Raw genomic sequence first — 24,617 nt, 5'->3', positions numbered from 1 at the left:
AAGAGAAGATACCACAACGAGAAGCCTGTGCACCACTAGAGAGTAACTACTACTCACTGTGACTTAAGAAAGCCCACACAGCAAGAAAGACCCAGTGCAGCCAAAAAAAATTATGCTGAGAAATCTGACAAATGTTAAGCAATGGGAATGACATCTGTATCGTTAAATTATATAATTAAAAAAAAAATATATATATATATGAACATGCAAACAAAAGCATAACACCAACCATATGAGGTACCTGTGAGAGGTAGGCAAATGGCAAAAATAAAGATACCAAAGGGAATATATAAATAAAGCAGGAGTATGTGGGAAGGATGGACCAAAAAGGTTGATGAACCATATTAAAGATCATAAATAACCTCCTGAGATACTACAACAACAAATGTAAGCCAAGTATCCCTGAGAAAATGGTAAACTCCAAGTCTCTATGTCTCCAGTAACAGAAATTGCTTAGGTAGAAAAGAAGGAATTATTCATATTCACATTGTCTACCACTTTTCACTTAAAATACACTCATCTTTATCAGCCTCAATCTAGATTCAGAGCTAGCTATTAATACTTCACTATAGATCTTTTCTCAGGGAAGAATGAATGTTTGCAAGAACTGCCCACACGGAGAATAAAAGGTGAAACAAGTTACTCAATCACCTCCCATATTTTACAATGAGTTACTGTATGTGTAACTCTCTTCACAGAGTTATTTTGATAAAATGTGGGAAATTTTATATAAGTGGCACTAGATCAGCTTACATCATTTTAAAAAAGTGAATTCACTTTAACCTTTTTGCATTTTTTCAATTTTCAACAATTAGGAACTTTAGAAGTAAACAGAATTTCTAGGAATTAAACATAAGCTGAAAGTAACAGTCTGATACTGCTCATCAAGGACTTTCCAGAAGAATGAATTAAAATGTCCTTTCACGATTTTTATTAACAAAAGTAGAAAAATCTGAAACATTTACCGCTCAGAAAGTTTCCTTTTCTTTTGTTATCTCTGTACCAATCTTACGCAGGTGGTAAGGCTGGTATGATGGTAGGGCTTCGCTGGTAGCTCAGCTGGTAAAGAATCCGCCCGCAAGGCGGGAGACCTAGGTTCGACCCCGGTTTGGGAAGATGCCCTGGGCAAGCGAACGGGCTATCCATTCCACTATTCTTCCTTGGAGAATCCCATGGACAGAGGGGCCTGGCGGGCTAAAGTCCATGGGGTCGCAAAAACTCGGACACGACTGAACGATTTTCACTTCACTTTACTCAGGAAAAAATGTGCCAGGCATCAACTCATTTAATTCTCACAACACTATGAGGTAGTATCACAGTCTCCACTTATTAATAACAGATGTTATAAGGGTTAAGTAAATTGCCCACGTGTTGGACCAGGGATGCACAGCATCACAAAACTATGCTACACTATCAATCCATCCTATCTATCACGCCTAAGGATACAGATTTGCATTTACCTGGAGAATTTGACAGTGCCACAAAGTGGAGTTCCTGGTTCGTGGCTTATAAGCCACACTGCCCGCTGGGCCATGATAAGCCACTAAGGCATCAGCTTATCGCTAAGGTGGCCACCGAGGCAAAGCGCAGACGGGCTTTCTCAGGCGTCTTCAGAGCCACCTTCTGCTCCACCGCAAACAGATAGGGCTCAGCAGAGAAGCTAACTCCTTCAGGTGAAGTGGCTAAAACCTTTGAGTCTGTCCGGGACAACACACGCCTCGAAAAGCTCCGTGAATCCTTATTTTAAGTCCTCATAAACTTATCTCCACAAGACCAACTACCTTCTCTCTCCCGAATCCACTTCCGGGACGGTGGCCCGCAAGGATCATGATTCCTCACTCGCTCGCGCGGGGAGCCTTTCGGCAGTTCGCCAGCTGCTCGCCTCCTCGCCGGCCCCTCCCAACAGCCACCCGGGCGCGCGCAGCTCCACTTCCGGCGTCCGAGGCGGTGACAATGGGAGCGGCGCGGGCGGCGCCGGGAGGCAGCTGACAGGCGTCTGCGGCTTCGCTTCATGGCCGTTCTCCCGCCCCGCCTGGGCTCTGTGGGGAGCGGGGAGGCCCGCAGCGACAGGGAGCCGGAGCTGGCGAGCCGAGCGGGGACCTGTGTACCGCGCCGCTGAGGCGCAGCATGTGAAGCGGAGACGGCATCCAGTGCGAGGCGAGCCTCTCATTCGGCCGAGATGGCCACGACGGCCGAGCTCTTCGAGGTGGGTCTCCGCGGCTCTTCAGGGAGTGGCAGGCCCGGGGTGCAGGCAGCGAGGTGGGCGGGCAGAGGAGTGGGCGTTCGCCGCTGCCCTAGAGCAGCCCGATGGAAGGAAGGTGCGAAGGCGAAGGAGCGGGGTGGTGGCTCGGGTGTCGGCGCAGGCGGAGCGTGAAAGGGGGAGGGGTAGCTTGGGGCGCCGGGTTGGGAGGTGGGCAGGGGGGCGAGCCCGGAGTCTTAGCAGAGCAGCGTCGGCTGGAAGGGAGCCTCGGGGTGTGGGCTTTGGAAGATGAGCTCGGGATGGGACGGGCTGACTTAGGGCGCGGAAAGAGGAGGCTGACCCAAGTCTGACGAGTTCCGTCTTGTCGCCTGGATCCCCGCGTGATATTCTGGGGGAGGGGGGCCCCTTGAGATCGGGACGACAGGGGGCTTCTTGTGGTTGAGTAATGACTCCGTTAGCCAGTGTTGGAAGCGGCACTTTACCAGTTTACCCTTTCATTTGAGAAGGCTGTAGTCTTTTTTTAGGACAATAGAGGCCTACTAAACCCTTCTCACTGAAGAAAGTCAAAACTAAAACTAACATTTGTGTTCAGGTCTTGAGGAGTTGAAGTGTAACATAACCCCCTTAACGCGTGAGACACTGATTCTGATGTGTTTCCTGTACCGTTTCTAAAACTTAAAATTGAGCTAAGGGTTATTCAGTGTGAGAAGCTGTGATGCTTGAGATAATAGAAGAGGAAAATTCTAATTGGACCACCTAACAACAGGGTATCTCCTTTTGTGAAAGAAATGAAAGCTGAGATGTGAAGGAAAGAGAAGGATGGACCCTTTTTGTGTGTGCTTATGTTTCCTACTGAGTAACAAAAGTGTAGGTAATAATTAAGAAGACTATATTTAAGTCATTAATTAAGTTGACAATAGATAATTTCTCCATAGGTGAAAATTGGATTGTTTTTTCTGCGTAAGATTCAGCAGGCTTTGTTTTGTTATTTTGGGTTTGTTTTGTTTTGTTTTGTTTTTTGGCTTAAAATTTGAATACCACATCTTTTGTAACAACTGGGAACTTTTCATTTGTTAGTGTTAATTTAACTATATTTTGGATTTCTGTCAGCTTTTGGATAGATAATGCATTTGTTGAGGAATATGCCATTGTTATAGTAAATTGTAATAAAATAGTAATTTGTGAGTGAAGGAGTATAATTATTAGAAAGAATTGGAAAATATTATATTTCCTCAGATTTAAGTGTAGGGACATATATTTATTGCATTAATTTCTCTACTCCAAAATTGTGCCATTTGTTTATTGATTGACAGGAGCAGGGAGACATTCTTTTTGCTAAAAGCTTTTACTGTGTGTTCCTGAGCCAGATACTAATTTATGAAGTTGAAATCTTTAATGAAATAGGGAACCAACCAGCTGTTAATATACAGAAAACTGTTAACTTTGTCTTACCGTTCATAGGATACTAACCTTTGGGCTTATGAATTCCCAGTTGTCTTTATTTCTTTAAATGTTTGACCATATAAGTCCACATATACTTCCTTGAAAATGTATTTGATTTCTGTTCCGCATGGGGAAAGGAGAGGAAGTAGAGAAATAAATGTAGTTTATTTTGTTTTCTAATGTCTTGCCATTTAGTAAGGTAGTTAAACTAAATTAGGGTCTGAGTTAATGCAATGACTTCAGTTATGAGAGCAGGTAATACTTGACAGTGATGATACAGACAGCTAGTCCTGTGTCCACAGGGTTTATAGAGTGCCCTTGATTGAACATGCTTGTGGATCTTAACACATGTGACTTTCTCTTTGCTGACCACGTGCAGTTTGTTGCTTCATCAAAATTAAAAACATATTACATTAATAGTTACAATTAAATGTTAATAGGAATGATAAGTGTATTTATCTTTTCAGCCCTACAGTGGATTCTACCCTTGAATAAGTTTTCACTGCCAAGTGAAAAGTTGATCCCTTTGCTTTACAGGGAGAAGGAAAAAAGAAAACAAGAACCAAACTTTAGTTATCACTGCCATTTCCTGTTGCTATTGCCTTTAGAACATAGATTGTAGGACAAGTCAGGGAGTGCCTTTTTTTCTCTTGTTTTTCTTCCTTAGTCATAGCTGGAGAACTATGGAAAACAGGTTAGGATGTAGTCAAGGATATTTAGTTTTTATGCATCCTGGCTTTAATGCACCAATAAATTGAATTGTGCCTTAATTTTTTCACACTGAAAAAGAAGTTAAAGCAAAATTATGCTTTGAATCTGTGAAATGTCTTAAGTGTTAACCCTGTCTCTTTTAAAATCTTATTGATCCTGTGAGACTTCCTTTTTAACATAAACACCTTCATACAACAAACGAGAACTACAAGATATTTCCTCAGTTGACAGAAATGATTTAAAAGTTCTGTCTGCAGTGTTTCTAAATGATCACCTCAGGATGGACATTCGAAAAAGAGTTCATATGTGGTTTGTGTTATGTCCTCTACATATAAAAAGTGGCTGGGATAGTAAATTTTTTCTCTGTTGTCATAAGTATTCTCTTTTCACTGCACTGCTGAGAACTTTGTACTCCCTTTTCTCACTTGCTATTTTTCTCACCTGTCATTCTTCTGGAGTCTTCCCTTCTGCTTGGGCAAGTTACCTTTATGGGACGATTCTTTGTTAAGCAGAGTCTGTTGAGTACCTACTAAGTTAATGAGGCTTCATGTCTCAAAGAATTTGCTATAGACATATTAATCTTATGAAATGTGAAGCAAAAAAAAACACAACTGGTTCAGAGCCCAAAGAAGTTTTAGATATGGGCATGTTTTATTTCATTAGAGATTTACAATATTCCTTGGTATGTTAAAGATTTTTAAGAAATTCATTTCCCAAACTTCTTTGACCGTGAGAATGTTTTATTTTCTACTGTTAATTTTGTGAATTCCATGGAACATTGGAAAATGTTGAATTATAAATAGAACTTGCCCTTACTGTTAAATAGGGGGAGAGAAGATAGATATATAGGTACCTACTCTTGAAATAAAGTTATAAATGATGTCAGGGGTCTAGGTAAAGTGCTTTAGAAGTTGAAAGGATAGGAAGATTACCTCTAGAAGTGGGAAAGGATTAGAAGGTGGCATTTGAATGAAATACAAAGGATAAATTAAATTTGAGTTTGTGGAACTGGGTGGAGGGACATTCCAATAAAGCCGACCATACAAGTGTAGACCCCAAAAACAAGGGAAGAGTTCATCTTAGTTCACGAAGTACAGCATGCATGATGAAGAGGAGTTGAATGTAAGGTGATTGGAGTTTTTAATTGTTGAGGTTCTAAATGCCAGGATTAGGAATTTGATTTAATTTTTTTCTTTTTTGTAAATGTGGATGCGTTAATAATAGTGTTTGAAGTCAGGTAATTTGACTGTGGTAACAATGGCTCTTTGACTTCCAGATTAGAATTTGAATAGTGAAGAACACATTTGTATAAAAACATATTTATGTCTCTTAGATTTACAAATTAAGTTACACAGACTGAAGACTTATTCAAAAAGACTTATTCTGTTGTTCAATTAACTAGTTAATAAAGAACATGAATTATAAAAGTAAGGACCACTCCTTTACTTTCAAGATGTTGATATGCTACTTGTTCTGGCCATATTAGCTATTAAATGCGTATTAATGGAACTTGGCCACCAATTATAGTATCATGTATATGAGAAAATAGATTCATTCAGTAAACATTTAGCTTTCCTTACCTTTCCTACCCTAGGCCAGAAATCCTTCCAGGTACTGGAATTAAAAGATGGTTTGAGTTAAAAATCTAGTTGAGGGAGTGAAAGAAAAAAAACAAAACAAGCCTTTCTTTTCTCAACACTTTACCAGTACTCTCAATATTGCTTCACTTCTGACACCAGATGTATGGGGCTGGGGATTTTTTTCCCACAACAATTCAATTTTCCAACAGACACTGGGTTTTCTACAATTCACTCTAATTCTGATACTGTTTACCTGGAGTTAGCTTAAGTCCCACAAAGGGCTCGAAGTTAAGGGCTCAGCCTCACAAAAATGCCCCCACTTTGAATACCAATGTTGTCATCTCTATTTCTGATTGACCAGCCATAAATTGGAGGTTCTCATGACCTCCTCTTTGGGTTCAGTAGTTTACTAGAACGGCTCACAGAACTCAGGAGAACACTTTAGTAACTACATTACTGGTTTATTAAAAAGCTCAGGAACAACCAGAGGGAAGAGGTGCATAAAGCCGAGTATGGAGAAGGAGTGCCGCACTGCCATTCTCTCCTTGGGTGTGCCACCCTTCTAGCAACTTGATGTGCTCCACAACCAGGAATCTCTGTGAACCCCACACTTTAGGGATTTTTATGGAGATTTCATCATGTAGAGCATCAATTATTCACTCAATCTCTAACCCTTCTCCTCTTCACAGAGTATAGAGGATGAGGCTGAAAGTTCTAGGCTTCTAATCATGCTTTATCTTTCTGGTGATCAGCCCCCATCCAGGAACCCACCAAGAGTTGCTTCAGTAGAGCCAAAGGTGCTCCCAGGAGATTCCAAGAGATTTAGGAGTTCTGTGTAAACCACTCCTATCAACTTTGTCCCTTAGCAGATTAGAAGAGTTTTAGGAGGACTGTGTTAGGAACCAGAATCAAAGACCACTGGAACAAAAGCTCTCCTGGCACGCTTATCACTTAGACTCTTAGTTGTCTTGTGTGTGCTTTCTTTCAGCCTTTCCTTGGATAGGATGAATCCCATTTTGCTAGCCTGAAACAAAACATTTGTAGTGCTTTTCAAAAGAATTTAGACGTAATTCATTTAAATCCACCACAAAACACATCGTCTCATGAAAATAAAATCAAGTGTGGTTAAAAGGAGAAACCAAATGGGTAAAATTCATTTAGTTCCAGTGCTGGAATTGCATAAAGCTCATGTTTGGTTTTTAGTAGAGTCTTGGATTTACAGCACCATAGAATGCCTATTTTTTATTTCTGGAGTGGAGCGTGGTGGTCCTGCCTTTTTTGGTTTTGGATATAAGGGGAAAATCTTGATTTTCAAGGTCCTCAGCAGGGGATTTGGCTATGGGCAAGCAAGTGTTTTGATTTATTGTGCATCTGTGATGTGCTTAACGTTGTTCTGTTGACCACAGCTGGAAAATAGGAGTAATGGATGACAAAACTTGCCCTTGCTTTCAATTTAAGTGTAAGAAGAGAGAAACTTACAGATGTTACTATAAAGCAATAAATGACAAAATGGAAGTGTTACTGGTATTAAATATTATTCTGTGTTGGGATTTGAATTTTTAAGCCTTGTGTGCATGTGCTTAGTCTTACCTAACTCTTTGCAACCCCATGGACTGTACCCTGCCAGGCTCTTTGGTCCATGGGAGTTTCCAGGCAGGAATACTGGAGTGAGTTGCCATTTCTTTCTCCAGGGGATTTTCCTGACCCAGGAATTGAACCCTGGTCTCCTACATTGCAGGCAGATTCTTTACGAAGTGGGCCACCAGGGGAGCCTTTTCAGCTTCATGGGGATTGTTTAAGAGTGAAAAAATCAGTTGAGATAATCTAGGGAAAGAACCCTTTCCCCACAAGTATACTTGTGGATTGAGTAAGTTGGTCACAGGTAAAGAAGCAGAAGTAACATGAGTTTGAACAGAAGACGAGAGTAGGCTCTTGGTAAGGTGCCTATTCATTTTGGGGTGCAAAGAAATTTGGTTAGGTAGTGTAAAATAAGAACTTAAAAGGGTAGATTTAAGAGGGTGAACATCATAGTTTTGAAATTGCATAGGGAAGTTTCTGACTAAAAGTGAATAGTGTTTTAAAGATTAGTTTGACAGTGGTCTACATAGTGAATTTAAGAAAAGTACTTTCTACAGGAAGTACCTGAACCTACTTGTTAGTTGCTTTAATAGGACCCAGAAATACTTCTTCCTGAAATCCTCTGAGCCTTATTTTTTTTACCTAGGTAAGCGAAAATATTATAGGTTTTGAGTTTGTAGGTGCCTGTAACATATTTTATTGAATCTTTTTGAGAAAGTTTAGTTGGATTTTCTCAAGGAGAAAGTGTTAATTAGGGATTTATGTTCCTGTTCAAGGGCTTGAGGTCTTAATTTTTAGTAGAAATGACCACAAACCCCATGTTTTTATTACAATTGGTAATAAAGAATATGAAACTTAATATGAAATCAGTTTAACAGATAAACACAGTAATAAATTATGTAAAGTTTGTCTTCCCTGGTGGCTTAGTGGTAAAGAACCCACCTGCCAATGCAGGAGATGCTGGTTTGATCCCTGGATCCGAAGATCCTTTGGAGAGGAAATGGCAACCCACTCCTTTTTTCTTGCCTGGGAAATCCCATGGAGAGAGGAGCCTGGCGAGCTACAATGTATGGGGTGGCAAAGAATCAGTCACAATTTAAGTGACTCAGCATGCATGCAAAGTTGAATTTAACACGATAATATCTTTGTAGTACATACTTAGATCGTTTTGGCTGATTTTGCTTTTAATTACTATAGAAAAATAGAGATTAAGGTATACCTTTGTTAGATTCATGAAATTCTAGGAGATTTTGGGGGGAATTGTTTACAGGTATCTTTGAGAATCCTCTTAGGAGGAGTTGGTCATTTAGAGGTCTTGAAGAATTTGTTAATTTGCCTATCTCTTTCTCATTGTAAATGCCTTTACAGTGCTAAGTATTAGTAAGTTACTGGGATTTATTTAGTTTTATAAGCAGAAAAGATTTTATTTTTTTGTTTTTTCAAAACTTCCATTTTTTTGAAATCAGCAACTGATTTATCTCTAACTCTTGTGATAATTTGATTGCCTATGAAGATAAAACCTGCACTTCACTTCCAGGATACTGTTCTCTCTTAATAGTTCCTCCTCCTTTACTGGTCCTTCTTATTTTGTCTCTTGATGGTTTCCTTTCCTCTTCCTATTTCCACATGTTGGCATGCCCTTCTTCCTGGGTGACCTAATCCAGTTCTGAGGTTTTAAATAACTTTAAAATTATATCTAGCACCAGTTTCTTCCCTGTAATACAGCTTATTTTTCTGACTATGTGCTTTACAGTTTCACTTGTATATCAGATTGGCATCTTCAGCATATCATATGCAGAATAGAGCTCTTGTTTCCCCACTCCCTTTTCCATCTTCTTCCCAGTCTCAGTAAATGGTACCACTCACTGTTCACACAGTTGTTCTGGTTGCAGCCTCTATGAGTCATCATGATTCCCTTTTAAAATTTCTTCCCACATCCAGTTTATCAGCATTCAGTTCACTCACTGTATCAGTTCAGTTCAGTCGCTCAGTTGTGTCCGACTCTTTGCGACCTCATGCACTGCAGCACGCCAGGCTTCCCTGTCCATCACCACCTCCTGGAGCTTGCTCAAACTCAGATCCATCAAGTTGGTGATGCCTTCCAACCATCTCATCCTCTGTTGTTCCCTTCTCCTCCTGCCTTCAGTCTTTCCCAGAATCAGGGTCTTTTCCATTGAGTCAGTTATTCGCATCAAGTGGCCAAAGTATTGGAGTTTCAGCTTCAGAATCAGTCCTTCCAATGAATATTCAGGACTGATTTGCTTTAGGATAGACTGGTTTGATCTCCTTGCAGTCCAAGGAACTCCCAAGAGTCTTCTCCAACACCACAGTTCAAAAGCATCAATTCTTTGGCGCTCAGCTTTCTTTATAGTCCAACTCTCCCATCCATATGAACAGATCCTTTAAAAGGTCATGAACCTGGCGATATGACAGTATGACAGTATCCCTTGCATTGCTATGATCTGAGTCATTAGCATCTCTTGACTAGACTACTACAATGTTGGCAGGTGTTCTCAGAGAAGCTGACTTTAAGACAGTTTAGTGTGCAGAATATTTATTAGAAAATACCCTTGGGGTGAGTATATGTGAGAGGACAGGGTAGATAAGCAAAATTTGGTCTTAGTAGAAATAGCAGTACAGTGCTGACCCAGCGACAGTGGTGATGGTTCCTATGGGAAGTTCTGAAACTAAAATTACCTCTCAGAGTTGCCCTGATTTTTTCCCAAGTGGTCAGACCTTTGTGTCCCCATCTTAGTTAGTAATTAGATAGAGACCACATTGGCTTTCCCAGGTGGTGCAGTGGTAAAGAATCTGCCTGCCAGTGCAGGAGACACAAAAGACCCGTGTTTGATCCCTTTGTCGAAAAGATCCCCTGAAGTGGGAAATGACAATCTGCCCCAGTATTCTTGCCTGGGAAATTCCATGGAGAGAGGAGACAGTCCATGGGGTCACAAAGAGTTGGACACAACTGAGCACACACAGACAACATTGGGAAAGGTATGACATTGAGTGAAGCAGCTCTGTGCAGCTGAAGGATCCCTGAAACTACTGCCAGGTGAATGCTCTGCTGACAGCACTGCTCGCAGCTAGAGCAAGACCCTTCTTGAAGGGATATCTGGATGACACATCTGTTCACTGCAGAATACTCTTGTGCCACTAAGCTCCATGTTTTCATATACACTGGCGGAAGGAGGAGGCAGGTAGCTCCTCTAGCACTCCATTTGGGGTTCTTACCCTGGAGGAAAATTACAAGTGGGATGAGTGGCAGAGTCATCTTGTCTACCTGGTTATTTATTCTTCTTCCATAGTAAATGTCTCCTTGTGGATGTTAACATGTGATACTAAGATCTTCATATTTCATACCCAGCCTCATGTATCCATTCATGTGTGTCAACCCCAGATTTCCCTGTTCTCTTTCTTCCAGTCTTTCTCTTCTGATAGCTAGGTCCTTGGCCACTATCCATGAGTCCATGTATATTCTAACTAGGTCAGTTTTCTGACCACCCATGAGGATGACCAGTCTTTGCCTTTTGGGAGGATATTTTTCTTGCCACCGAGTTTCAAGGCCACTGCTGAGGGAAGTTGTGATTGCAGCTGCTGTTCATTTTTATTTGACACCAACATGCTTAGCCAACTCTTCATGAAGCAAGCTCATGCTTTTTCCTTCTCTATCATCTGGTTTTAAGTGATTCCCATGAGGCCATACATATGAATTAAGGGAAGCATGCTAGTGCAGTAGTAGTGAAAAACATGGGCTACCTGCTTATGCAGTTTGCTTTCAGGTTCTGTTCATGTTTGATCCTGGGGTTACTACTTCCATCTTATGATGAATAGTTCCTGGATCTGCTTGACATCATGATTTGTTGAGTCTGTTGGAACCCAGACCTCCAACGAAATCTTGTGACCCCATGGATTGTAGCTCACCAATGTGGCCTTGGATTAAATACCCCCTTGTATCACAGTTTCTCAGATGTAAAACTAGTCTATATTAATAGAACCTACCTCATAGACTTGTTAAGTATGTATTAAATAAGATTGTTAAGTGCTAGGCACATGTTTGGCACATAGTAAACACTTTTAAAAATTAGCTGTCATTACCATCTTATTTAGAAGTCTTTCATGTGTTTGTCAGACTTTCTGAAGTTCTAAGTAGCTCTAAATATAAATTACTTTGAGTCATTGTTTCTCAATTTGTGCTTGTAAATTAAGATTTGTTAGACATGTCAAGTCTTTTGTCTCAAGTGAGGTAGACTCAGGTATGATTATATAAATATGTTTGCTAAATGAGTAAATTGTATTTCAGAGGGTCAGAATATTTACTTTGCAGAATATCTAACTCATATTTAATCATCAATCATGTCAGCACCTGGGTAAACTGAATTTATTTACTTATTTGCAGTTATTCCAAAATATTGGCATATTCCCCATGTTGTATAATACATCCTTGTAGCATATCTTACATCCAATAGTTTGTACTTCCTGTTACCCCACCCTGATACTGTCCGCCTCCCTACCATTGGTAACCACTAGTTTGTTCTTTATATCTGTGAGTCTGCTTCTTTTTGTTATATTCACTAGTTTGTTGTATCTTTTTAGATCCCTCATTATAAATGATTTTGTACAGTATTTGTCTTTCTGTGTCTGATATATTTCACTTTCAGCATAATGCCCTTCAAGTTCATCTCTGTGTGGCTGCAAATGGCAAAATTTCATCCTTTCTTATGTGCTGAGTAGTGTTTCATTGTATCTATATACTACAGCTTCTTTATCAATTCACCTGTTGATGGACACTTACGTTGCTTTCATATCTTGGCAATTGTAAACAATGCTGCTGTGAACATTGAGGTGCATGTATCTTTACAAATTACTGTTGTTGTTGTTTGAGATATATACCCAGGTATGGGGTTTCTGGGTCATATGGTAGTCCTGGGCTTCCCTGGTGGCTCAGATGGTAAAGAATCTGCCTGCAGTGCGGGAGACCTGGGTTCGATCCCTGGGTTGGGAAGTTCTCCTGGAGAAGGAATGATGTTTATTTTTAAGCAATTACTGATATTAACAATAATAAAAACTGTATGGTTTTCTTTTAAAATATGTACAGTTTGAAAGTTGATCATGGATTTTATGTACACAAGGCATGTGATGGTTTATCAATTGTTTGATAAAATTATTGGCTTGTATTTTTGACGCCATATTAATATAAGGAGAAATTTTAAAAGACGGATCAGTGCTGTGCATGTGCTTTCATGTGGCAGTTTTCACCTTTTTGGCTTCACCTCTTACTCTCACCACCTAAACTTTAGGCACAAGGAGCTATTTGTAGTTACCCAAAGTTACTATTAAGTGTTATATAGCAGTGGAAACAGCAATTTAAATCTCAGCTCTGCCATATACAGCTTGTGTTATCTTGGGCAAGTAAGTATCCTCCCTAAATCTCAGCTTCCTCATTATAAACTGGGGATAAAATAGGACCTCTGGTCTTAACTGCACGCAGTGAATGTTAAATGATTATGTGAGCTGTTACTCTTGTTGGTGTTCCTCCTCTTTTTCCAATGGTTATTGTTCTGACGGAAGTTTATCCTCTCAGTCCTCCTCTCACATCAGACTGGTAAGCCATTCTCTCAAATTCCAATGTGTTGATGATGATGATAAAAGGACAGGTTATCATCTACGGGTTTTAATTGTCACCTCTCTCTACATCCTTCCATATGTGGTATTTGTGATCTAGTCCATTTTCCTCTAATGAATTAAGCTCTATCTTCTCTTTCCCTAATGGTCTGGAAAACTGTTTGTTCCATTTTTTTTCTCTGGCTGACTTTTCTTCTTTCCTCTGGTCTCAGCTAAAGTGTCATGATCTCAGAAAGTGAGACTGTTGCAATACTCATTTTTTACCAGTCTTCTTTCATTTCCATCTTCCCTTCATCTCTGTTGCTGTTTGTAGAGCATTCAGGAATTTCTTTCCCCCACATTTATCACAATTGTGATTAGTTATTTCTGTAATTACTATGTAAGGTTTGTATCCTTAGTAGAAGATCATTTCTTTGAGAACTTGCAGAGACTTGTGTATTGAATTCACATCTGTATTCTTAGTGCCTGCCACAGTGCTCAACACAAGAGTAGTTGTTTACTAAACATTTGCTGAATTAACAAATATCCTATTTCCATCATTCAGCTACCTATTGAGTTAACAACTCACTCAGCAATGTTAGTACTGTAGTTTGTGCACAAATTTTAAACTTTACTTGTCACATACTATTACTGTATTCTTTATACTTTTTCCCTGTTCATGCTGTAAGTTTCTGAAGGTGCCATTTGTGTTATATATATCTTTTTATTCCACTGCTAAGCAGTGGAAATTTTATTGTTCAGTGAATGTTCATTAATGAAAATATGTTTTTAAAGTATGATTAAGAATGGAAAGTTTTACAGACACAAGAATTCAAACTGAAATCACCAACAAATGCTATCAGTTTAAATTATATGCTAAGTGTAAGGCAATATATATAATACCTAGTTATATGAAATAGGGTAATATGGAAAATATGTAAATTCATGTGTTAATATTATGTGTCTAAAAAACACATTATCAGCTGATGGTGAACATTTGAATGATAATTTTCTCAATTGGGCCTTGTATTCTGATATTCTTTTTTTTTTAATTCTTTTTTTCTATAAAGTTTAGAAAATTTTGTCTTGCTATTTTAATATTAGATATTATATGTGAACATTTTTTCTCATTTCATTAAATTTTTTTACAACATGATTTTAATAGGAACATAATTTTTTATCCTATAAATTTACTATAATTTTTCAATAATGATTCTGTTGATATTTATGTAAGTAATTTTTCAGCATTATACATAATACAGAAATTTTGCGTTCATATCTACTTTTTCCCTTAAAATTTTAAAAGTAGAGTTACTGGATTAAACGGTGTGAGCATTTGTAGACCTGTTGATGTTACCAAAATGTTGCTTATCACCCTCCAAAAATATTGTACATTTCAACTTTTCTAACAATAATGAGAGTGTGAATTTCAGCTTACCTGCTCCTGTGTTGCATGTTGTAATTACGCAAATGTTGTATCTAAGTATTGTAGTTAAGGAAAAAGAAAAAACGTCAGTGTGAGGCCAAAAAAAAAAAAGTAATAACTTGACCTTATTTGATTACTAGTGAAGCTTTATATGTTTCATGTTTCTTGGCCATTTTTATTTATTCTATAAGTTGTTTCCTTTGCTCACTTTTCCATTAGATTGTTCCTGCTTATCAAACTCTTTAATATCCTAATTTTCATTAAATGATTTGTTTATTGAAGACTTTTTAAATAGAAAAAGGCCTGTACATTTTAATAATTAGATACATTTAATTAGTAGTTTAATTTCAGTTCTCAAGTAGTAAGTTATGACGTGTGAAACTTTTAAAAAAACAATTTATTTTGTAAACTAGGAGCCTTTTGTGGCAGATGAGTATATTGAACGTCTTGTATGGAGAACCCCGGGAGGAGGCTCTAGAGGGGGACCTGAAGCTTTTGATCCTAAAAGGTGAAGTAAAATTTTTTTTTCATAGACCCAATCTAGTACAAGTTTGTGTCTGGAATAGAGGTGACTGTTGGAATTCCTTTCAATATTCATGTAAAGGGAGTTAACAACTGGCCAATAAAAGGAAGAAACATTAGAAGGTTGAGATTTTTTTTTTTCCTTTTATGTTTTTTTTATTTTAGAGAAGGACTTTAAGTGACATGGGGAAGGGATTTTATTGCATTATGAGAATTTAATATTTTCTCCAATTAATAATAAATTAGAAATTATTGGTTATATCTCTAAAATAAAACATGTTGAGTATGCTGTTTTAAGTATTGTTGTAAATTGGGGGAGCAAAATATTCACCATACCCCAGAATGCACAGTATTATGTTTATATAGTACATTTTACCCTTTTGACTATTTCTATAAAATTGGTTTCATTAATGGGGGTTAATCTGGAGATTCCCTATGAGGTTTTCATTTATATCAGAGATAATCCCTAACATGATGCTAGAGAGAAAATTAACATGTTCATCCCTTCCTCAAGGAATGTTCACTAATGCTTTATTTACAATTATAAGTGAACTGATCAGTTCCTAGTGATCAATTATGGATGGATTGATACATATTCTAATTTTCTTTTGTTAGATTATTAGAAGAATTTGTAAATCATATTCAGGAGCTCCAGATAATGGATGAAAGGATTCAAAGGAAAGTAGAGAAACTAGAGCAACAGTGTCAGAAAGAAGCTAAGGAATTTGCCAGGAAGGTACAAGAACTGCAGAAAAGCAATCAGGTAAACCGTGAATTGAATAATGAATATACAGACTTGAACATGTTTATATCCTTTCAGTTTTAAGTTTTTTTTTAAAAAGTCTAGTCAAATAGTAATTGTTGAGATTTCTTTATACTGCTCCCATCTCATGTCATAAAATGTTAATGGATTGCTACCAGGCACTCTTGGTGCACTTGTTTGCTTCTGGGTAATGGTTTGGGGTCAGAGTACTCCCTTCTTAGGATGGGACGGTATTCAGTACAGTGTGGTCCTTGCTTCTTCTCTTAACAATGCAAATTTTTAAGAATGATACCTCAGCAGAGCTGTATTTTTAGGGAGTCATGACTAGCTTGGATATTTAGGTATTTGTTTGCATTCTCATTTAATCATAAAGCGAAATAATAATACCAGAACAACTATTGCCTGGATCAGATTTTTCCCTAGAGGAAACCTGGTCTGGGAAGTTTCACAGAAGTCATGAGGCAGATACCCTAATGAGAATGCTGGTGTAACTGGGAAAAGCAGTTGCAGTCCATTTTGGAGTAAAACTAGATCATTAGGCTGACTCTGGGATACACAGGCCAAGCTTCTTAGCCATTCTTACTTCTTAGACCCTAGACTTAATCAGGAACCTCTGAACCTCTTTCACATCCTGGGCCTGATGTGGAACTTCATTGACCTTTATAAGTGTAGTTAGAAGAGCATGTTTAGCATTGCTGCCTTGTAGGGGTTGTTTGTTCTTTAGTATTAGGGGTTAGCAAGCTGATTTCTACTCAGTTTTCATGTGTTTCAATTCCTTCACTTAAGCCTGTATAAATGTTAGAAAATATTTAATAAAGTCAGTAATTTACATAAGATAATGTATTTTTAAGTAGTTAAAGTAATAGATTCAAATTACTTCTAATGCAAATTCCCCTTGGTAATGATGATAGTATTAATAGTTAATCTGGGTTCTCTGATTGTATTTTATGCTTGTGCATGTTTCTCCTAGGTTGCCTTCCAACATTTCCAAGAACTAGATGAGCACATCAGCTATGTAGCAACCAAAGTCTGTCACCTTGGAGACCAGTTGGAGGGGGTAAACACACCCAGACAACGGGCAGTAGAGGCTCAGAAGTTGATGAAATACTTCAATGAGTTTCTAGATGGAGAACTGAAATCTGATGTTTTTACAAATTCTGAAAAGGTGAGCACTGTCAGAAGGATAAAAGCATATAATAACATTACTAACAATGCTCTAATTATGAACTACAATTACTGCTTTCCAGAGTCAGACTTCAAATCACTGCATAGCTGACTTATTAAGTCTTTATTCTGAAAAATACACTTGCCAACAAAATTTATATTCAAATTTTTAGTTGGATTGCCTGGCATTTTGTTTATGAAATGTGTATGGTTTAGAAGTATCGAGTTTACTATGTTAATAAGTATTTATTTTTCATAATTGACTTTTAATATTAACAGAATTTAATAATCATATTCCCCTGGGTAGGGGGTGGTGTGACCCTAAATCATTTACAAACTGAAGTATATTTCTGTGCAAGAAATTCAGAGCTTCTAGTTTTTGTTACTTGAATAAAGTTCTTTTATAAAAATTAAAGCATAGTTTGAATCAAAGAGAATTGAAAAATCTGAATTAATTATTCATGTTAATCTTTTTCATAGCACTAGTCACTTAATCCTTGTCTAAGGTTGTATGGTATTGGTTACTCTACAACCTTGGGAGAAGATTATTCAACTCATTTTCTTCCCCTCAGGGGGAAAAAAATTAAAAGTGCATGAAAAAATAGACATTCTTATGGATAGTATATGCACATAGTAATAACACTGTCTATTAATATGTTGGATACAGTCTTACAGAATATTTTCCAGGCTTACTCCATGGGATATCTCAGGTAGTGGAATGTTAAAAGCTAAGTTGTATTGAAGTTCACTTTGAATTAAGCAACACATTGTTTTGTGAGTAGGAAATATATAGGTTTATAGAGTTTATAATTTTTAGAGATCTTTGAAAGAAATGCTTATATGTGTAGAGAAAATTTGTCTATAGAAAAGACAGTATTTTAAATAATGAGTTCCAGGAATTATGATATAAAATAGAGCTGATGAGATTAACATCAAGAACATAATCATACCTAAACACTTGTGAAACACTGGCAATATCTAACTTTTATACATTCATGTGATACACACACACACACACACAGGGCTTGACCAAACTGTTTTTCTTCAGGGTACAGTTTTGTTTTGTTTGAATGTTTTTGTTTTGCTTCCTACATGAAACATACATATTTCTAATATATTATTAAAGTATATATTAATACTTATATGTATTTTTAAAATTGTTTTATATGTATATAAAATTGTCTGTAATTCAAGCCTTATATTTTGGGTTACCTTGGATTATACCTGTTGGATTGTAGAGTATATTTATCCTTTGTTATAAACAAAATGCAGATATTTTACCCAGTGCGAGTTGGTCTGTTTATTTCATGCAGCTCAAGGCAGCCATTTAGAATCTAGAGAAAAGTAAATATTTTAAAATTGACTGATTACACGTGTGTGTGTGTGTGTGTGTGTGTGTATGCTCAGTTGTATCCTACTCTTCTGCGATCCTATGGACTGTAGCCCACTAGACTCCTCTGACCATGGGATTTCCCAGATAAGAATGCTGGAATGGGTTGCCTTTTCCTTCTCCAGGGAATCTTCCCACCCCAAGGATCAAATCTGCATCTCTTGCATTTCCTGCGTGGGCAAGCAGATTCTTTACCACTAGTGCCACATATATATATTTTTTAATGAAAAAGAATGATTTTACTATTTATTGCAGAGTATTGTTTCTTTATATGGAAGATCTTGTGGGGCACAAGTTGAAAGTAGTTAAGTATAGAATGTTTCAATCACTCACATATCCATCTATTTTTATTTTTTTCATCTCTAAATAACATCACTGAGGATTTAGTACTCTCCATATCATGCTAAAGGTTAATCGCTCAGTTGTGTCTGACTCTTTGTGATCCCATGGACTATAGCCCACCAGGCTCCTCTGCCCATGAAATTTTCCCGGCAAGAATACGGAACTGGGCATCCATTCCCTTCTCCAGGGGATCTTCCCCGTCCAGGGATCGAACTCAGGTCTTGTGCATTGCAAGCAGATTCTTTACTGTCTGAGCCACCAAAACTATGCAAAATCAAATGACATTGGCCCTGGTTTTCAAGAAGTTTACTTTCAACTGAATTTGATGATGAATGTTGTAGCATTCTAGAAAGACATTAAAAGTTCAGGCTTGCTATGCGTACATATTAGGTTACAAATAAGTAGATCCCTAAAGCTTGATATAATAGTGATGATGTTGATAGTGATTGCACACGTATTTTAACCTGATTTGTATTGCTTATAATGTTTTATATAATGAAATTACCTTCTTTACACTTTAAACATTTTAATTATCCTCAAGTAATTGTGTAGTTCCTGATGTTACTATTGTCTCTTAATTTTTAAGATTCTTATTGAAAGATTCATATGAACAAATCTTCATATGCTTGCTACCTCAGTCGCTTGGTCACTAGCTGTCTAATTTTTGAGGAATAAGTACAGACTTAACGGTGTTTAAGCTAATTCCTCTTATTTTCTTTCCTTTGCTTCACTCTCTCCCATATCTCATTTTCTTTCGTCTTGTTTCTTTTTTCTTATACTTTAGTCCTCTTTTCACAATTATCTTGTTTTTCTTTCATGTCTCCCTTAGATTTTGGGTTACTGTTGAGTCATTATTTTTGGCCTGGTACTGTCACAGTTAACTACACTTAGGAACCTCATATATGGTACTAGATTGCTAATTATTAGGTAAACTTCTGGCTGTTTCAGTTTATGTACTGTGTACCAGCCACCTTCCCAGTGGAAAGAAAAGGAAAATCACCCATGTCGGTGTGTGATTGTGGAAGGAATTAGAATGGGAAAAGATAGCACATCTTAGTCCTTTTTCTTCCTGCTCCATAGTCATTTTTGCTGTTTTTTTTTTTTATCTTTGCTTTTCAGAATCTTCTAATTTTCTTCTCTGGGGGAAAAAAACATTTATATCCATAGTATATATTCCCTCTTACCTCCATCTTTACAAAGTATGTTAGTTGTTTTTCTTCTTAGAATCACAACATAATGTTCTCCATGTAGATAATGCCTGGTGGCCCTGATTATCTTTAACATGTTAGCATTGGGTGGTCTCTCACCTCATGCTGACATCAGTAGCGGATGTAAGCAGGTTATTAGATTGTGGTTTTGAAAACTTCTGTGCCTAGAGTATATTTTAACTGACGGATGACTTTAAGAACAGCAAGGAGAGATAAGAAAGCCTTCCTCAGTGATCCATGCAAAGAAATAGAGGAAAACGACAGAATGGGAAAGACTAGAGATCTCTTCAAGAAAATTAGAGATAGCAAGGGAACATTTCATGCAAAGATGGGCTTGATAAAGGACAGAAATGGTATGGACTTAACAGAAGCAGAAAATATTAAGAAGAGGTGGCAAGAATACACAGAAGAACTGTACAAAAAAGATCTTCACGACCCAGATAATCACGATGGTGTGATCACTCACCTAGAGCCAGACATCCTGGAATGTGAAGTCAAGTGGGCCTTAGAAAACATCACTACGAACAAAGCTAGTGGAGGTGATGGAATTCCAGTTGAGCTATTTCAAATCCTCAAAGGTGATGCTGTGAAAGTGCTGCACTCGATATGCCAGCAAATCTGGAAAACTCAGCAGTGGCCACAGGACTGGAAAAGGTCAGTTTTCATTGCAATCCCAAAGAAAGGCAATGCCAAAGAATGCTCAAACTACCTCACAATTGCACTCATCTCACACGCTAGTAAAGTAATGCTCAAAATTCTTCAAGCCAGGCTTCAGCAATATGTGAACCGTGAACTTCCAGACGTTCAAGCTGGTTTTAGAAAAGGCAGAGGAACCAGAGATCAAATTGCCAATATCCGCTGGATCATCGAAAAAGCAAGAGAGTTCCAGAAAAACATCTATTTCTGCTTTATTGACTATGCCAAAGCCTTGGACTGTGTGGATCACAATAAACTGGAAAATTCTGAAAGAGATGGGAACATCAGACCATCTGACCTGTCTCTTGAGAAACCTGTATGCAGGTCAGGAAGCAACAGTTAGAACTGGACATGGAACAACAGACTGGTTCCAAATAGGAAAAGGAGTATGTCAAGGCTGTATATTGTCACCCTGCTTATTTAACTTATATGCAGAGTACATCATGAGAAACACTGGGCTGGAAGAAACACAAGCTGGAATCAAGATTGCCAGGAGAAATATCAATAACCTCAGATATGCGGATGACACCACCCTTATGGCAGAAAGTGAAGAAAAACTAAAGAGCTTCTTGATGAAAGTGAAAGAGGAGAGTGAAAAAGTTGGCTTAAAGCTCAACATTCAGAAAACTAAGATGATGGCATCTGGTCCCATCACTTCATGGGAAATAGATGGGGAAACAGTGGATACAGTGTCAGACTTTATTTTTTTGGGCTTCAAAATCACTGCAGATGGTGATTGTAGCCATGAAATTAAAAGACTCTGACTCCTTGGAAGGAAGGTTATAATGAACCTAGATAGCATATTTAAAAGCAGAGACATTGCTTTGCCAACAAAGGTCCATCTAGTCAAGGCTATGGTTTTTCCAGTGGTCATGTATGGATGTGAGAGTTGGACGGTGAAGAAAGCTGAGCGCCGAAGAATTGATGCTTTTGAGCTGTGGTGTTGGAGAAGACTCTTGAGAGTCCCTTGGACTGCAAGAAGATCCAACCAGTCCATCCTAAAGGAGATCAGTCCTGGGTGTTCATTGGAAGGACTGATGTTGAAGCTGAAACTCCAATACTTTGGCCACCTCATGCGAAGAGTTGACTCATTGGAAAAGACTTTAATGCTGGGAAGGATTGGGGGCAGGAGGAGAAGGGGATGACAGAGGATGAGATGATTGGATGGCATCACCAACTTCGATGGACATGGGTTTGTGTAAACTCCGGGAGTTGGTGATGGACAGGGAGGCCTGGCGTGCTGCGATTCATGGGGTGGCAAAGAGTCGGACACGACTAAGCGACTGAACTGAACTGTGCCTGAAACGGTTTTTGTAAAATAATTTGGTAATTCCATAAAATCATATGTTATTTACCCTGCTGTACTTCTTCCTATATTAAGTGAAGTTTGCAAACACTGCATAATGGGGACTTCCATCTCTTAACAAGAACAAACTCCTGATGGAAACATAAAGCATGTACTTGGCAGCTTCCCTCTGAAGGGAGTATTGATGAGGAGAAAATGGTGGACCTTGCTAGTACCACTAAATGGCATGTTGAAAAGTGATCTTGCAGTGTTAACCTGTGCTCATGTGCAGCAGAATTAGAGTGAGCGTCTGGTAACTGAAAATGGCAGTGACATGCTGACTAGGAGAGAAGTAGCTGAAGCAGAAATGCCATCTATATTCACTCTTGTTTGGCATCAGCAGTATCATTTGGCCCTGCTCTTGTTTTCCATTGTTGTTTGCCAGACTTCACATGAGTACTCACTTAGAAAGGTCTGTTTGAAGGTTCTCAGCTCTTCTGTCAATGTTTGTAGGAGTCTCTGTTTTTTTTTCTTTTATTTTTCTTAGTGTTAAAATGAATGATAAAATCAGTTACTAAAGGTGTGCCAAAATTAAACTCAATGCTTATTTGAAATTTGTTTTCAAAAGTTAGCATATATAACTCTCTATTCATTAGTATGAATAAGCACAAATTCCAGTGTTCTTGCCTGGAGAATCCCAGGGATGGCGGAGCCTGCTGGGCTGCCATCTATTGGGTCACACAGAGTCGGACACGACTGAGGTGACTTAGCAGTCTGCATTTAAAAAATTTTAGACCCCTTGTCTAAATCCTTTAGATACACAGCTTGAATAAGTACAAGCATTTTTGTATCATATTCTATTCAGAAGACTTCATGTTAACAAGTTTTAAAACATGATATGTTCATTAAATGGCAAGCATTTTGTTATTTTCTTCACCTAAAGTGGGGTATATGCACCAGTATGGTCTGAATTATTTTCATAAATCTTGTTTCTCTGTTCATAAACTCAGAAGATACTTAAACTCGCTTTCGGCAGTCAATTATTTGAATTTTTTCAGAGTAGACTTGCACTGCAGGTTTCATTGGGAAGGGACCGTGGCGTTATAAAATCACAAGATTTCAGTACCGTAATGACAAATGTTTATATTTCAGTGACTCATTATTGGTGATACCCCAGATGTATTCCTGTTGCTCACAAGATTTTGTCGTGTATTTTAAAAGAAAATTGTTTGGGTGAGGGTCTGTGGACGTACATAGGAGAATATTACTATTTTTAAATACAAAATTATTTTTTGAATCATTAAGTTTTTTTTTTAATTATTGCTTTTATTTTTTAATAGATAAAGGAGGCAGCAGACATCATTCAGAAGTTGCACCTAATCGCCCAGGAGTTACCTTTTGATAGGCAAGTTTATTTCTCAAGAGTTAATTTGGCTATATGGTGTGTAATGTATGGAATAAAATTGTACTTTTACCTGTATTAGTTTCTCATTAATTCAACAAAAATTTACTGAGGACTGCCTTTAAAAGATACAGTATGCAATAGTTGATTGAAAAAATGTGGTCTCTTAGCAGCTAAATTTGAAGATATATGTTGAAATAATCTCAATCATTTTTCTTTTGAAAAAAAATTGATGGAGAATTTTGAAATTGACGAGTGACATTTTGAATTTTCTTTTTTTTTTGGACTTTGATAACAGTGTAGAAGTGCAGAGAAAGATCAAACATGGTTTCTTGAGCTGCTTTTTCCTCTAGATGGGAGTTCTTAAGCTTTTGGGAGTCTTGGACACCTCTGAAAAGCTGGTAAAAGCTATGAAATTGCCTTGAAAAGGTTCAGATAAACAGACTGTTGTATATAATTTCTTGGAGTTTTAGACCACTTAACCTATCTAAAGGCTCCTTTCTAGGGACCTTAAGGTTACAAAGTCCTGTTTTAGATGCCAGGCCTTAGGACCATTGCTAAGTCAAGTATTAATGGTTTCATCCTTAAAGAAGCTTCACTGAGAAGAAAATTCTTTCATGATTTCCTTTAGTCCGTGGAATGTCAGACTCTTAAATGAAATTTTATTAATAGTGGTTCTCCCATTTAAATATCTGGAAAAACATATCTTCTCTTAAAACAGATAATGTATCTTATTCCTTTTGTGATACTTGAAGATCCTCGGGTACAGGTAGAATGTAAATTTATTACTATACTTAAAGTTTGCCCATTATGTCCCAAACATAGAGTGAAAGTGAATTCCCTACCCTTAAATATATTTTATTTTACTTTGAACTTTGTGTCATCATAAAGAGTTAGCAGTAATAATCATTTAACTATTATTGATACTCTTATGCTTGTCCAACATTATAAGCAATGATTTTTAATGTCACCCACAAAAAAGCTTTTATTTCAGAGTTAAACCATTTACTTAAATGGATAAAATGTAAAGCTCATAATGGGTACATGTTAATTTTCTCCCACCCATACAAACATCAGACATATACTCATCTTCTCCCACTTCTCAGTTACATACTTCTCTTACAGTTTTGTTTTAACCTCTCTCCCAAGCCTTAGAATTGAATTTACATCCTAATCAAATTTAATTTTCTCACAGAGATCAATATAACCTAACATGTATTCTGTACTCTGTGATTCACTATGACTTTGATATATTAATTTTGTTATCTGTGTGCTCAGTTGCTAAGTCGTGTTTGACTCTCTT

General features: G+C 37.7%; 2 protein-coding genes across 13 annotated transcripts in view; one reads left to right on the top strand and one right to left on the bottom strand.

The window, feature by feature from the left end:
* AP5M1 (adaptor related protein complex 5 subunit mu 1) overlaps positions 1-1,901 on the bottom strand; it is a 29,301-nt gene extending 27,400 nt beyond the window's left edge. For 6 of the 9 annotated variants that reach the window (XR_014059349.1, XR_014059350.1, XR_014059351.1 and 3 more), the window contains exon 1: positions 1,461-1,799. Coding sequence is in view for 3 of the 9 variants with exons in the window: in XM_081509583.1 (XP_081365709.1) it covers positions 1,461-1,534 (74 nt within the window). In the remaining 6 variants the exon portion in view is untranslated. Of the gene's footprint in view, positions 1-1,460 lie in introns of all 9 variants that reach the window. The other 3 variants (XR_014059352.1, XR_014059353.1, XM_081509587.1) reach the window with 1 other exon arrangement.
* A 33-nt stretch (positions 1,902-1,934) lies between these two features.
* EXOC5 (exocyst complex component 5) overlaps positions 1,935-24,617 on the top strand; it is a 53,877-nt gene continuing 31,194 nt past the window's right edge. For 3 of the 4 annotated variants that reach the window (XR_014059348.1, XM_081509580.1, XM_081509579.1), the window contains exons 1-5: positions 1,935-2,206; positions 14,956-15,050; positions 15,680-15,827; positions 16,798-16,992; positions 23,253-23,317. Coding sequence is in view for 3 of the 4 variants with exons in the window: in XM_081509580.1 (XP_081365706.1) it covers positions 2,180-2,206; positions 14,956-15,050; positions 15,680-15,827; positions 16,798-16,992; positions 23,253-23,317 (530 nt within the window). In the remaining variant the exon portion in view is untranslated. Of the gene's footprint in view, positions 2,207-14,955; positions 15,051-15,679; positions 15,869-16,738; positions 16,993-23,252; positions 23,318-24,617 lie in introns of all 4 variants that reach the window. The other variant, XM_081509581.1, reaches the window with a different exon arrangement.

Source organism: Giraffa tippelskirchi, chromosome 7, assembly GCF_054371585.1.
Source record: "Giraffa tippelskirchi isolate mGirTip1 chromosome 7, T2T-mGirTip1v1.2.pri, whole genome shotgun sequence".
NCBI classification, from domain to species: domain Eukaryota; kingdom Metazoa; phylum Chordata; class Mammalia; order Artiodactyla; family Giraffidae; genus Giraffa; species Giraffa tippelskirchi.
This window is presented reverse-complemented; position numbering and strand designations above follow the sequence as displayed.